The sequence below is a fragment of the Mytilus edulis genome, chromosome 8 (assembly GCF_963676685.1).
Source record: "Mytilus edulis chromosome 8, xbMytEdul2.2, whole genome shotgun sequence".
Classification (NCBI taxonomy): Eukaryota; Metazoa; Mollusca; class Bivalvia; order Mytilida; family Mytilidae; genus Mytilus; species Mytilus edulis.
In genome coordinates, this window is record NC_092351.1 from 30589441 (window position 1) to 30604962 (window position 15522).

Here is a 15522-nt window from a genome sequence, read left to right on the forward strand (position 1 = left end):
CAATGTTTAACTATGTTAGATTTAATGCTTGACAAATGTGTAGTTACTTTGATTTATGCTTTCGTGTGGATAGTACATTTAAGTATAAGGTATCATATGCATCTGGTATTAAGCCGTTGAAAATTTCCACGGTATGACACTAAAAAGTATTATTAGCTTAACATGCTCTTCTAAAATAAAAATATTAAATTTAAAGCCACTTGTAAAAACAACTTATTTGGTGAAATTCTTTGTTCAACCAGAGACATATATACATGTTGTGTAAAAGTTGTAATGTTGTACAAATTATAATTTATCAGTGTTTTATGAACGGCTTAACACAAATGGATGATGCATTGTTCCGAAAATTTCTGTCATATTTTCACAACTTCGTTATACAGTCTAATACTGAGCATTGATACAAAAACATTATAAGACCACAAAAAGACTTTTTATGGGTATAAATATGGTATAAGGAGAAAAATAAAATTAGAGTTTAAACCATTCAGGTATGCTCATTTCCAGTTTGAGGACAACGAGACTAGCACTAACTGTTAGGTTGACGTATATAAATTTGAATTTAAAACATTAAACTAGTACATTTTAGAAGATAAAACTGTATCACCTGGTGCAAGAAAGTATGTGTCAAAAAAATTATAACTTGCACAAAAAACCTTGTACAAGTTATACTTTGTACAAACTTACATCTTGTACACAATATATACACTGCATAAACATATGTCTCTGGTTCAATTTTCAAAGAGCATTATTGTGTTAAATATTTATAATTTATAATACAGTATAATTTATTCTTTATAGCTTCTTATAAATAGGTAATGATTTGTTAGTTGCTTTGAATTAATTTTAAAAGAAATAATTCATGCATGAACTCATTGCATGAATTTGTTACAAATTTATAATGTCCTAGACAGTTTTATGTTAGAATTATATCCCGAGCGTTAGATTGTAAAGATTAGTTTTATGGTTCGCTACTCAACCCCTACGACAACCAAGACAGCTTGAAGGACACCGGATTTTAATAAGTTGAAAATAAAATTCATAAGCATAAATACATAAATAATTCAATCCAATTATAAATGATTACTGAATGCTGATATATGCTGTATATTTAAGTTAAATACCAAATAATAACAAAGACTCTTTCTTCCGACGACGATCCGGCGGCCAGGAACAACCAACCAAAACGAGTCAACTCGGTCAAACTACATTAAATACTAAATATGTAAAAAGTTGGAAACTTGGTCCAAACCGTTTGCTCGGAAGACTCCAGAGGTATACTTGGACAGTATAAAAAAAATGGAATATAGATAATTATTCGAAACAAAACACAACTAATCATGAGCAGAAACATGAATTAAAACTAAAAATGTTACATATCTGAAATATGTAAAATTAAAAAATAAACTTGACGACTGTAGAAAATATTTTCCCGCACATGAAAATTTTTACGTGATTAATTTAGAAAAGTCCATACGCATCGTTAATACAAATGTTTCCCGCTATTCGTTGAAACGCAGGAAAATGTAATTATATGGTTCGCTACTCACCCCCTACGGATCCTTAGAGGGTTAGTAAAATATGCGCAATACGGAATCAATAACAGTGTTAAAAAAATGTAAAATTGAAAGGGTTGAGGGGGTCAGTAGTGAATCGTAGAACAAATTTTATCGGACTTTTCCTGTCGCGTTTTGTAGAGAAATAATAAAAGAATGAAATACAACCTCAGTAGACGTGAAGTCAAACAAACCCCTTTACAATGTACTAACCCCCTACGGATCCATAGCAGGTCACCACGTGAAGGCGTTAAACCAATAACAACGTCATAATTTATCCACGGTGCAATTAAGTTGTATTTTGTGACAGGAAAGATTATTATTATAGGTAAACTCAATTTCAGTGACAACTGAATTTGTCAAGCATTTGTCAAGCAGTAACAAAACATAGATGTGGTTTATTATTTGCCAATAATCAACCATTTTATTTTTAAAAAACAATTATTGATTGAATTGCCTGTGTAGAAAATATTGATATTTGATCAATTATTATACATAAATTGTGATTGTTTTATCAGTATTATAATAAATTCAACTAGAACTCGTGGCAATTACTACAGCATCACTATTGAACTAGAACTCGTGACAATAGAACCAGCAAATAAAACAATATATCATAAACAAGTTTCTACTTTTTGAACAAAAAACATTTAATTAAAACCTTCCTAGCCCAAAATATCTGTTGAAGACAAGAGAGTAAACTAATGTGTGTTAAGGTTTTGCACTCAGCGACATTCATATCAGATAAAAAAAAATGTATATGAAAGAAACTACTTATAATCCAGTTAATCTAGCATAAATTTGACCCTATTAACCTTAAAGTAGTTGCAACAGGAGATTTTTTAGTTTACATCTTTAGCATTATACTCCAACTAAACACAGAAAAAAAGTCCAACAAAATATAACTTGAGGAAGACTAAAAAAATCATGATTTTGAATTCCTATGGAGATTTCCATTGAAATGGGAGATAACTCTGCAAAAACGGCAGAAATAGCAATACAAATTGATACAAAATTATAACTTTCCCGCTTCTGTTCAGCAAAATGTATTGGTTCTTGATATTTTAGCAGTCTTAAGAGTATAACAAACAACTCCGAAGCTGTTTTCATATCAAAGTATCATTCTTTACATCAATTTTAAGAAAATCAACCAAAAGCTGAGGAAAAAAAGACTCGTTTTTGCGGAGTTATCTTCTCTTTCCAATGTTAATTTCCATAGGAAATTTAAAATGCTGATTTTGAATTTTCCTCAAGTTAGATTTTATGGGACTTTGTCTATGTATATTTGGGTCTTAATGCTATAGATAAGAACTAAAACATTTTCTGTTGCAATTAGATTGAGGTTAAACCTTTAGTTTGACTGTATTATTGGATTCATGTTCGATTGGTTTGTTGGTTCCAGTTCAATGAACTAAGTATGCATAATTTATTTTTCTATTTTACCTTATTCAATCAGGCAAATATTAACGTCCTGAAATCCAAGTATTATGAAGTATAGTAATTATTAATATAATCCATTTCAGAGTTGTCACTTTAATTATTTCTTAGAGCTTATGTTTTTATTTTGTATGTTTATCTCTTGTTTCACGTGTGTTGGTGACAAAGGGCTTTAGATAAAGCATTATTTAAGCGGATTAAGGGGAAGGTAACGGGGGTTTGAACCCCTCCCCCTAACTTTTTGACGATCAATGCATTTGTATAGGGATCTATATGGTTGGAAAATGGGTGGCTCCGCCAGTATGTACATTATCAGAAAGTTTACCTCAATTTTATCTATGATTTCAATTTTAAGTCATATTAACATTTATGTGAGCCATGAGACTCGTACATAATCATTTTAGAATAATTTTCAAAGGCCAGAAATAAAATTAGTAATTATTAAATGAATTGTATTACCATAAGTACATATGTTTAGTTAAACTCCAAAAAAATAATAATTTAAAAGATTAAAAAAAAAATCTGAAAGTAAAAGTAAAATCAACATCACGGCGTGAAATCAAATGAATGCTCCGGAAATGGCACTAATATGTTCCTTATTTGTTCTGCCTTTTTTCATAATAAATACATGTACAAAAACAAATTATACGAAGATGTTAAATAAAATTTCTTACCATCTTCTGTCGGAGTTCAATATATATGTTCACAACTGTCCTTAAATTGTAATAATAAACTCGAAACTTTTAAAAGTCTGAAAAATGTATATGTTTGCTCACCTGGTGCAAAAGACTTCACATCATTGACTAAGTACAAAATTATAAACAGATACGACGGAGGCACACGCTACGTCCGATTTAGTCAAATAGCCTTGCCAGACGTCATAATTATTTGGACTACGTCCGATTATAAAACACAAAAAGTGAACATTTTATGTATATTATTGAACGAACTTAACACTTTGTCTTATTGTGAAATTTATTGAAATGGTCTATCATTTGAATATTTTTTTAGAACCAATCTCAAACAACTGACATATTGAAACCAAATCGAAAGGTTTCTTGTCTGTATTACTAGTCTATCGAAGTAGGGACTTTCTATACTAACATACATAATGGTTATTCTAATGCAACAACGTTTGTAACGTTCATTTTGATTGGATAACGTCACTTATTTACATGGCATCAATTGACAATTGATGCTATGGGACTAACGCGCAAGCGCAGACGGCATATGACAGATTTTAAATACATGTTTTAACGTTGTTTTCTGTCAGTTTCATTAGAATGGAGATACCAATATTGTATTTTAAGCTCCGACGGCATCAATTGGGGATTTGATGGTCGCAAATACCCGTTTACTGTCTCCGCTAACGCGTCGCCAGTAAACTTAATTTGCGACCATCAAATCCCCAATTGATGCCGTCGGAGCTTAAAATACAATACAGTTATCTCCTAAGTATAGAAAGTCCCTGATCGAAGGCTGATTCTCTTCCTAGCCATATACGGGTATCTGAGTCACTTTTGTTGTCATTCGTCACAGCTCGGTCGATTCCGTACCTCAAGTAGAGTAGCGGAGTCACCCGAGGATTGCCGATTGCTTTGTTGTCCGTCAGAGCCAAAAACTGTAAAAATTCAGGGAACTAGCTTGTTTAATATCGCCTCGGAAGTAATATAACTTCCATGATATCGCTAATATAGTCGTATTTCCGTAATGCTGTCATTTTCCAGCCGCGTCGATAATTTGTATTGTACACGGTATGCAGTCGGCTTTCCGGAATGTAGACAATTGTTTTTGAATTTGTTTTATAGTTGTTGTTTAATGTTGATACTTTTGAAATGTAAGCATGATTGTATCCAGGTGAGCAATTATACATTTGCCATCACGCTTCATGCATTTAAACGTCCGACATGGATTATAATCACACGAACAATTGAAAGTTAAAATCTATAGGATATCTTGTTAAAAGCATTTGTGTATAATTATCTATACTATTGAACGAGAAGACATCATTTTGTGTGTCGCTTCACTTCCTTCCACGATTAATTAATCATCATGTCTCTGTGTCTAATCTATAGGTAACATGCATAGTCGCATTTGTTATCCATTCTTATGATTATTCAGATTGAGTTATTTTTGGAGTAAAACGACAAAAAAAGAGGCCGGATATTGATTCCGTCATCAGACTGACTTTTAGTCATAGGAAAGACTTCTGGTTTAAACATGCACAAGTACAACCAATCGTCTGATAGATAACAAAACTGAAAAAAATGCTAATCAGAACGTTCTCCATATCATGGTGTTTAGGTCGCAAGAACTACAACTAGTATACCTCCTTATAGTGTACAATTATTTTTCGCGTTTATCTACATGTAAACTACGATTATACTACTTCAATATATAGAGACTCTCAGTATTCTGTCTGCTGTTTTCTTTGAAATGTTTACTATTTAAGGGATCATACCAGTTGCATATATATTAAAATAAGTAAAACATGTGGAAACAAGAATGTGTCCATAGTACACGGATGCCACATCGGCACTATATTTACTAAGTTTCGAGTTGATTGGACTTCAACTTCATCAAAAACTACCTCGACCAAAAGCTTTAACCTGAAGCGGGACAGACGGACGGACGAACGAACGAACGAACGAATGAACGCACGGACGCACGGATGCACAGACTAGAAAACATAATGCCCATAAATGGGGCATACAAACTTATTGTTGAAAGTGACAGTAGTGATTTGGCAAAAATGAAAGTAGGGTAGAGATTAGAGGGAGGCAGGACCTTTTTCGGGACGTCGAGATCGGGTGTTTTTTAAGCTAGGGATTTGGGGATTGATCCTTACGGGATGCCGGAACATATTTTTCGATTTCGGGATTTCAGGATATGAATTTCTTTAAATTCTGCATCTCGGGATTTCATTTTTTTTAAGTCCTGGATTTCGGGATCAGGACCCCTCCGATTACCCCTCAAATTAGCCTTAGTCGGTCTTAGTCATTTATACACGAGTTGGTTGACCGTTATGGAATAACCATTTCACAAATGATATCGGATATGTTCCTCACGTCGTAACTACAATCCCCTTCCCTTTCATGAATTTGACCTACCGAATTAGACTATTTACCGGATTTGTAATCACATAAGCAACACGACGGGTGCCGCATGTGGAGCAGGATCTGCTTACCCTTCCGGAGCACCTGAGATCACCCCTAGTTTTTGGTGGGGTTCGTGTTGTTTATTCTTTAGTTTTCTATGTTGTGTCATGTGTACTATTGTTTTTCTGTTTGTCTTTTTCATTTTTAGCCATGGCGTTGTCAGTTTGTTTTAGATTTATGAGTTTGACTGTCCCTTTGGTATCTTTCGTCCCTCTTTTATACAAGATTCATATCCTACCATGGGTTCGTGTTGTTTATTCTTTAGTTTTCTATGTTGTGTCATGTGTACTATAATAATATTGTTTTTCTGTTTGTCTTTTTCATTTTTAGCCATGGCGTTGTCAGTTTGTTTTAGATTTATGAGTTTGACTGTCCCTTTGGTATCTTTCGTCCCTCTTTTAATAAGGCTCTCAAAAGAAAAAGCACTGATGGATTGTCCTAGAAGCATACTTTATTAGAATAATAATGGTCTATATATAAGCAGTTACATTTATTTCATGTTTGAAGCGGTGCAAATTTTTAACTTAATTTGACTTTTACCAAATTTAAAGATGCATTTTAGCAAAGGAGAAGAATTATTGTGGTCTGACGCCAGAAACACGGAAATAATTGAATTTAACAGAAAGGAAACACATATCGGACTTTGGAAAAAGGGAGAGGGCTTTTGATACCTTTTATGAAATTCTCCATACATAATATCTTTTACAAAAAATCATCCTACAACAGTTTACAAGCTGCATATGCCCGCGATTTCGCGGGTGAGTTCATTATGACAAGTAAAAATGAAATAAAGAGAACAAAAATGTGAATGTGTTTGTGTTTTGGACCGTAAGATGTATGTGGATAACGAAAAATGGTAAAGTAATAGAAGTATGTAATGAATTTGTTTACCTGGGTTTATTGTTTAATTATAACGGTTTATTTACTGTAACACAAAAGACACTAACTTAACAGAAAGCTCCTTTCGGCTTACTTAGCAAATTTTATGAGGAATTTTTAATATTGAAACTTTTGTACTTATTATCTTTATTTGATACTTATGTTACAAGTATTGTGAATTATGCCAGTGCATTTCATTAAGCGAAGATATAGAAAAATCGTATTTATATTATATGAAAAGAATTTTAAAAGTAAGGAAAGGAACTGTTAATCACATGGTAAATTTTGAGTAGGACAGAGTGCCCTTGTATGTTAATATGGTAACCTACTGGTTTAGACTGTTAGACAGATAGATAGTTTATTATTAGATAGACACAGAGAACTGTATTTTAAAACATGTAAATAAAGATATGTACGAGTCTAGTTGTGCGAAGCCAAATCACAAGCTAAATTGATTTTGTAGACCTCTTCAGTTAGCCACTTGTACAAATGAAATGAACTGTCAATCATTTTAACTGTTTTCCCCTGCTCACCACGGGGAGATAGAAGAAGTCATACAAGAAAAATCTCAAGACTTTTTCATTGACCGTGCCCGTAGTTCTTTAGCCTCTGTCTTTCGGGCTCGTTCTGTGTTTTAGTCAGCCTATCAGAATCCGTGGTGACTCTGGCTTTACACGATTTTATGGTACATTAGTAAGATATGTTGTTATGTTTCAGGAGACTGACCTTCCGGTATATATGGCCGTCGATGATTAAAGAATTGACTCCTCGGCTCGTTTTAGTGTTCAATGTGTCCATCATGTTTCAACGAAGTTCCAGAACAATATAAATCAAAATTAACTAATTTAACATAAGTGAACAACATTTATAAACAGATTTTACCAATGGTATTATATAGTATAGTACATGTACAAGTATTGACTTACCTGTAAATCTAATTAGGAGAAAATATAAAATCGGCGCAAATGAAAAAAGGAAAGCGGCGCAAATGAAAGATAAATATTAAACCTGAATGGTAAAATTATACAAGAAAAGTATTTAATTATTATTTACAATATAAAACTCCTCGGCGTCTTTTAGGAATAAAATTACAGGTTTTGGCACATATATAGTCTTATAATATCTTGATTCGAAAATAAAAATACCATTTTCTGACAATCTGTAAGACTATTAAAATATTCATCAATTTTAAAAGACTCAGTAAAAAGAACTTGTCTAAGATCATTATAAACAGGACAATGTAAAATAACATGATATGCATCTTCGACAGTATTAAAACAATTAAAACAACATCTCTCTTCCAGCGGCAAATTTGCATACCTCCCAGTTTCCAGTCTAATAGAAGCCACCCCACATCTAAATTTTGCAAAGGCGCTTCTTTCACAAAAATTCATTAACAGTTTGCAGTAGTTTTCAACAACTAATCCTGCTTAAAAATATCATAGTTTCTTTATTTATTACGCCAATATCCCCGTCTGGAAGAGGATGAACAAACAATACTTTTCCAATTTTCAATATAATTATCAATAAAATTGAGAATGGAAATGGGGAATGTGTCAAAGAGACAACAACCCGACCAAATAAAAAACAACAGCAGAGGGTCACCAACAGGTCATTCTTGACATGACTGTATCAATAAACATATTTTTATTAATATTAGCGTTTGTATTACAAAAGTCAACCAATTCAAGTGCCGTGAAATGGTTTTTAACAATGAAATTCCAAGTTTTCACAGTTCTATGTTTCAGACTGACCTCATCTGCCCATATGAATATTTTCCTATTTATAAGATCTGGCTCCATCTTTACTAATCTGTGCCAGTGTCTTGCCATTACTTTCCATTGAGTATGGTAAATATTGGAATCCACCCCATGTCTCCCATAATAGCTGGATTAGGTGTATATTTACCAACACCAAGGAAGAACCTACAAGCCCTCATCTGAATCGCATTAATAAATGAGAAATTTTTGCAGCCCCAAATCGCGGCACCATATTCATATAGGATTCATATAGACAATTAAATATGAACTTAATTGCCAATAGCAAAATGTTCACTTAATCAAAATTTCTAAAAATCAATATTTTTTTTTTAATAAATGTTCACCTAAGATTAGCTAATATGGTCCAGTTCGTACTAGAACGTACGAGTATACTCATACGGTCCGACCGTACGCGTATGGTCGGATCATACGAGTATACGCATACGGTCCGGATCGTACGCGTACGGTCCAAATACTAATATGGTCTAGAATATAAATAGTCTATTAATAATTTACTAATATACATATAAACTTACAAAAAAGGGAAAAAAATTATAACATTTTTTTGTACAGTTGTATTCAATATGTCCCCGTATCGGTTTAAAAAAATAAAATCTTGCACTCGTGATAACAATTAATAGATCGAATGTTTATTGTTGACAAATCATGATAATCCCTCAATCAAGAAAGATTTAGTTGTGAGCATGAAATGGAGAATAGACAATTGGATAAGAATTAGATATATTTTGCAAAATTAATATAAAAACTGCGTGTTATTTTATATGAATAACCATGCCTATCATAAGACCATCATAAGACACCTCTCGTGTAGTCCTAACTTTATGCCCAACTTTAAGAGATGTCCAAACTTGTGTCTATAGTATACACAGTTTTGGTTATAAAAGAACAGAATGTTCACGAACATTGTATATATTACGCTGAATCCTTTTTTTTTCATATAGACTCATTGAAATAATGAAAGGAAAAGACCTTACCTTATTCTCTAGACATTTATTGCTATATGTGCCGCCGGGTTCTTGCACTGATGTATAAACCATGTCCGTTTTTTTCATAACCATTTGGAATTTCTGATAAATTCTGATTTTTTATATGCGAACAGTGTCAACAATTTACAGCCGAAATCACACGTTGGAATCGTTTTCGCTTACAAGTTGTTGGCAATGTATATATAGTCAGTTGTGTGCTATCCCTACAAGCATTTCCCCCTACTATTGACCACCTGAGGAATGCTTCATATTACATTATTGTGACTATATAGAGTGAAACACAACATTCATAAACGTATTGATATTTATTAAGGTCATGAAGGTACACATGAATGGTTGCTGTGTTTAATTTATCACTCAACTATGTGTTACAGTGAAGCATGACGGGTGGGAAGCATGTAATTAATTATGCATTAAGCGTTATATTCTGAAAGGTGAAGTTAACTTTGAACAAAATAAATCGATTCTCATTCGATGAAGACATTTATGTTTAAAACCGTTAAAACAGACCATCGTTGTAAACGATTGCAATTACCAGCATATCTGTTAGTTTATCTAGTATCGGTTGACACAGTTTCAAAATAACAAGGATTTCAAATGACTGTTATTAAAAGGTAGAACCTGAATAGAGAAACTAAAACAAATGAAAAAAGGTACGGGTCAGTGTACTTGTTTTTTGAGGCCATTGAGAATTTGGCGGGAAACGATTTTCTCAAGACTTTTCATTCATTTAAAATTGGCCACTAATTGAAAAAATAACAAGGATTTTCAAAAATGGCATATTAAAATATAAGGAATGAAAATATGAAGAGAAAAAAAACCTTGGGTAAATGGGTAAAAATGTAGAGACACTTTTACGGATAAAACCATAGGATTCCGAAAAGATGACAAAATATCAAAGAAATGGGTAGCCGAATCATGAAAGTATGAAGGTTAGATCTCAGGGGACTCTCATTGTCAACTTCTAGATGAAAGACAATAAATGAGGCGAATTTTCAATTAAAAGTAGTCACCAAACTTTAAATTATTTAGTAAGAAGAGAGCATCATTAAAGCGAAACATTAAGTTAAAAGAAAACTGCTGGGTTCATTTCATTTTTCTTTCAAAAAAGTATGCTTAAAGTCTGTTTATAACTCCCCTACAGTATGCATACCTTAGTTAAAGAACTTTTTCACTGTTTATCAGACAACATGTTTTCATGTGTACGCACTTGAATAAGAATTAATACAGTGGCCACATTACCTCTTTTGAGTAAATGTTCAACATTTTGTCCTGGTAATATATAAAATTAATATAAAAGTAGTCCTATAATATAATACTTCGAAGGTTCCTATCATTTTCATTCAACGTTTTTTTTATGGATATTTTGTTTTTACTATCATTGTTGAATTTCGATTAAACTGACATTAAAAGAAAAATTAAAAGTCCGATCCGTGTAAATACTAAATCAGGAAACAGATGTTCAGTAGTTGTCGTTTGTTTATGTGATTCATAAGTGTTTCTTGTTTCTCGTATTTTATATAGAGATTAGACCGTTAATTTTCCTGTTTGAATGGTGATACTAGTCATCATTGGCTCTCTTTAAGACCGAACTTTCACCTATACTGGTTTACATTACAAATTGTGACTTGGATAGAGAGTTGTCTCATTGGCACTTTACCAGTATATAAGGAAGGGCATCTTCTTCTTCTTCAAGCATGCAGAAGCAGTCGTTTTTAGTTCTCTGTTTCCTCAAACACCTCTACCTAGTTTTCCGTGTTGCAGATTTTGAGGCTTCATATGCAAATTTCTGGATAAAAAACTACTTCAGACGAGTTCCTCCCGTATCATTTTTGTTTTTGTTTTATATAGAATTGAATTCCTATCATGGAATTTTACCAAGTACCAGCTTCTTACTTGAAATTAATTGATTTTGAAACTATTTTTTCATCAAATATAAAGTGTCGCTCGGGGTGCCAGATTTTGCGTCTCAATGGGTAGAGGCTTTTAATAAAAAATAGAATAAATTTGCATATAAATCGGTCTTAATGTGATAATTTTTAGTTCAAACACATCTATTTTATTATGATAACACATTATACAAACTGAAGGTACTTCATTTTGTCTGTTTTTAGTCTTATTAGACATGTGCTTTTGATTTCATAAAAAGTAAAAAAAAGACTTTAAATATTTTGTTTTAAAGCTGGAAAATTATTTCTTTTCCTCTTCATTTACCGTCATGGTCGGAAAAAGTCAAGGCTGTGGTTCAATGCACCGAAATATGGAGGAAAGTTATAGAGTAGACTTCTATAAAAGATTTTCCCGAAGCCACCAACAGTCAAACTTCTTCAAAGTTCATCACCATGTTCTTTTCAAAAGCACCCGTGCACGCCGCAAAAAGCCCTCACTCCAAAACGAACTCAATTACTCTCTCCAATGAAGCACTCACCGGCATCTTCAACATCAAATGACAATACAGCTTCAAGGAGATCTGTAGATGATGATACGATTTCAAAACAGAGATTTAAAATCTTAAAATTATGAATTTTAATGTAAGGAAAGTTTGTTCACAAAACAATTTTCACACTAGATGAAAATAAATTGTAACAAAAGTTTGTATTTGCTTGCATTTTATCACCTTTTTTTTACGTGTTAAACAATGTTTTTAAGTAAGATCCTCTAACAATCCATTCTATAAAATAACAATTCCGCCAAGTTTGTTCATCATGTGAAAAAATACAACCAAAGAACAAAATAACATTTACAAAAAACATTTTATTAAAGTCACCTTCTAATACAATAATTTTGTCACTCATCAAAACGGTTTCTTGAAGAAGAAAAAAAGCATTTTCAAATTGATTTTCTAACACTATAAACAATACATATAACACAACCATTTTTCTCATGTTTGTGTTGCCTCCTTTAGCACTAGTTCAATTAATTAATAATGCTCTTTGTAAGTCTTGTTTTTGTTGCTTTTATGCATTTTTTTTTCAAAAGATCTATTCCGTCTTTGTTTATCGGCAAAATGGACGTCTGGTGTTACTCTTTATCTTCCTAACATCAGTTTCAGCTACAATTAAAATGAAAAGAAAAAAAAACCAAATAAAGTAATGCTTCTAACGCTTTATAGATCATGCCCCAATAAAAGGACCAAACTAAACAACTTAATAACCTCATCCTATGTACAAAGTGCAAATCAAGAACTTGCTTCATGAACTAGGGGACTACTGAAACAACAGTTTTTATAATTTCCAGGTTTCGGCGTTGATTTACAAGTTGTTGTTTTCTAAGTCGGATATTATTGCTTGCATATGAATATAATGCAACACTTCGCTTATGGACGATCGACGATAAATATACGAAGCAGAATAAATGAAGACATTACCGCATGTTATCTGCTAAACAAATCAATCTTGTGTCCGATGCGCACTTTGTACGTAGTGATCATATCACGGCAAGATTTTCGAATAAGAGTACTATACTTGTTATTTCTGTTTTCGGTAACTTAAGCCTCCATCACGTTATATGTAGGATATACAAGTCTAAATTGAAAACTACGTTCAAACCTATGATTGCGTTGGATAAAAATCGCAATTTTTTAACGTGTGCATGTAAAACAAATTTTGTTGTAGAAGGGTCTAAATATAGCACAAACAAAATTTTCAAAAAGACCCAAAAAGTGAAAAAGTATATTTTAACAAAACGCATTTGACTAACAGGTCGAACAACTGGTGTTCTTAAACCCTGCTGACTGCCATTGGCGATTGCCAAATAAATTGATCACAAGATGTAACAAAATGGATCTAAATATTAATTTAATACTAAATAGAAAACAATAAACTTGCGGCAAAGATGTTATACCACAAACATGAGGTGCAAAAATTTGTACACCAGATCTGAATTTCGACAATTAATGTCTCTTCAGTGATATATATATATATATATATATATATATATATATATATATATATATATATGTGTGTGTGTGTGTGTGTGTGTCAGTTATTTGTACCATGTGTATCCCAATTTGCCATAGTTTTACTCTGAATAGACATGTTAACTACAAACGTACCGCTCGATACCTATAAAAATGGTACAAATAACTAAGATATGATTTGGAAAATCTATAATTTATGAGTACTAAGGGGAGGGGGCTCAATACAAGTTGCTGTCCTTACGCATGCACCTTTGTTTGTATATTACTGTTTTACTGTTTTACTGTTTTACTTGTATATTTACAGATATTATAGAGCGGTGTAATCGTTCGATCTAAATGAATTTTAATTGTACTTTCTTCTTTTAAATTCCATTTGTTTATCTACTTAACGGGTATCTTGAGTACTAATTTGTCTTAATTATAATGTTGCGCAACCCTTGCCTAGCCAAAGTTTAGAACATTTTTAATGGTTATTTACATCCATCATTAATTTGGTGTTGATGGCTGAACTTTGGTATTTTCTATAAAAAAAAATTGTAAATGGTTCCCTGGAACCTATTGATGCGACTACGATTGCTGCTTTTAGTGTAACAGTCTAGTATTGACTATAAACTAGAGGCTTTCAAGAGCCTGTGTCGCTCACCTGTATTTACTGATGCTTTGTAAATCATGTAAAATAAGATAAAATCATAGTTTATAGTATTAGATATTATATATTATCAGATACTAAAATGATATCTAAGATGATAGCCAAAAACTGCCAAATTTCCGTAAAATTACAAACTGAGGGACAGCAACCCAACAACGGATTCTCAAATTTGTCTGTAATTTTCAGGGCAGATAAATCTAAATCTGATTAACATTTTTGCCACCTGTCAGATTTGCTCTAAATAACCATAATGATGATTATAGCCAAGTTTGGTTAAATTTGTCACAGTAGTTTCAGAGAAGAAAACGTTTGTAAAAGATTACAAAAATTTACGAAAAATTGTTAAAAATTTACTATAAAGGGCAATAACCATTTTGATCTTGTGAGTTATTTGTAGATCTTACTTTGCTGAACATTATTGCTGTTTACAGTTTTTCTCTAAAGGATATAAGCCGATAACAGTCCATTCTGTGAAAAATTGTACCTAACACTACAGGGAGATAACTCTGTAAAATCAGCTAAACGTTTTAATTACGACGTAATATTAAGCTTCTCATTGATCAAATAGTGTTTGTCAAACTGCTATATAACCAGTGTAATTTTTCTGATAAAATGGTTGGTTAAAATTTTTTGAAATATTGATATTTTTGTCAAATGGTCAAAGTAAATTCTTTTTCAAAATTTTATGAAAATTAAACGAGCCAAATTAATTTTAGTGAAGGTGTTTAGGTACCACCTTAAAACATTATTTTACACGTCGAAAAAGTTAAAACAAAAGAAAAAGCAAGCAAAGATTTATGTTCATCAAGTATGAAAAATGTTATGTGAATATTAAACTTTCTTTACATTAAAATATATCCTGCATTTTGACTTCCTTTAACAGTATCTTAAATTAATAGACAAAAAGAAAGTACAGATGAAAGTAAACAATATGTATTGCTACATAAAAAATAATACATGGCAAAATCCGTATCATATATCGTATCATCCCGAGACACCGATATCAGCCTAAGGGCCTTTAGGCCCGAGGGATGGTATTGGTCGATGGTGATACGGTATGTGATACGGATTTTACCATGTTTTATACGCTTTATCATATATTTCAACAGGAGAGTTATATTATATGAACTGTTTTCTGATCCATAGCACTGGGTTACCTT

At 32.3% G+C, this 15522-nt stretch overlaps 1 protein-coding gene across 3 annotated transcripts in view; it reads right to left on the reverse strand.

The window, feature by feature from the left end:
• The window catches only part of LOC139485319 (sodium- and chloride-dependent glycine transporter 2-like), a 43190-nt gene extending 31829 nt beyond the window's left edge, over positions 1-11361 (reverse strand). Inside the window, exon 1 of one of the 3 annotated variants that reach the window (XM_071269737.1) lies at positions 11037-11361. In XM_071269737.1, the coding sequence (XP_071125838.1) occupies positions 11037-11060 (24 nt within the window). In that variant the 5' untranslated portion in view covers positions 11061-11361. Of the gene's footprint in view, positions 1-3664; positions 3778-9782; positions 10160-11036 lie in introns of those variants that run through there. The other 2 variants (XM_071269736.1, XM_071269738.1) reach the window with 2 other exon arrangements.
• Between the last annotated feature and the right edge of the window lie 4161 nt (positions 11362-15522).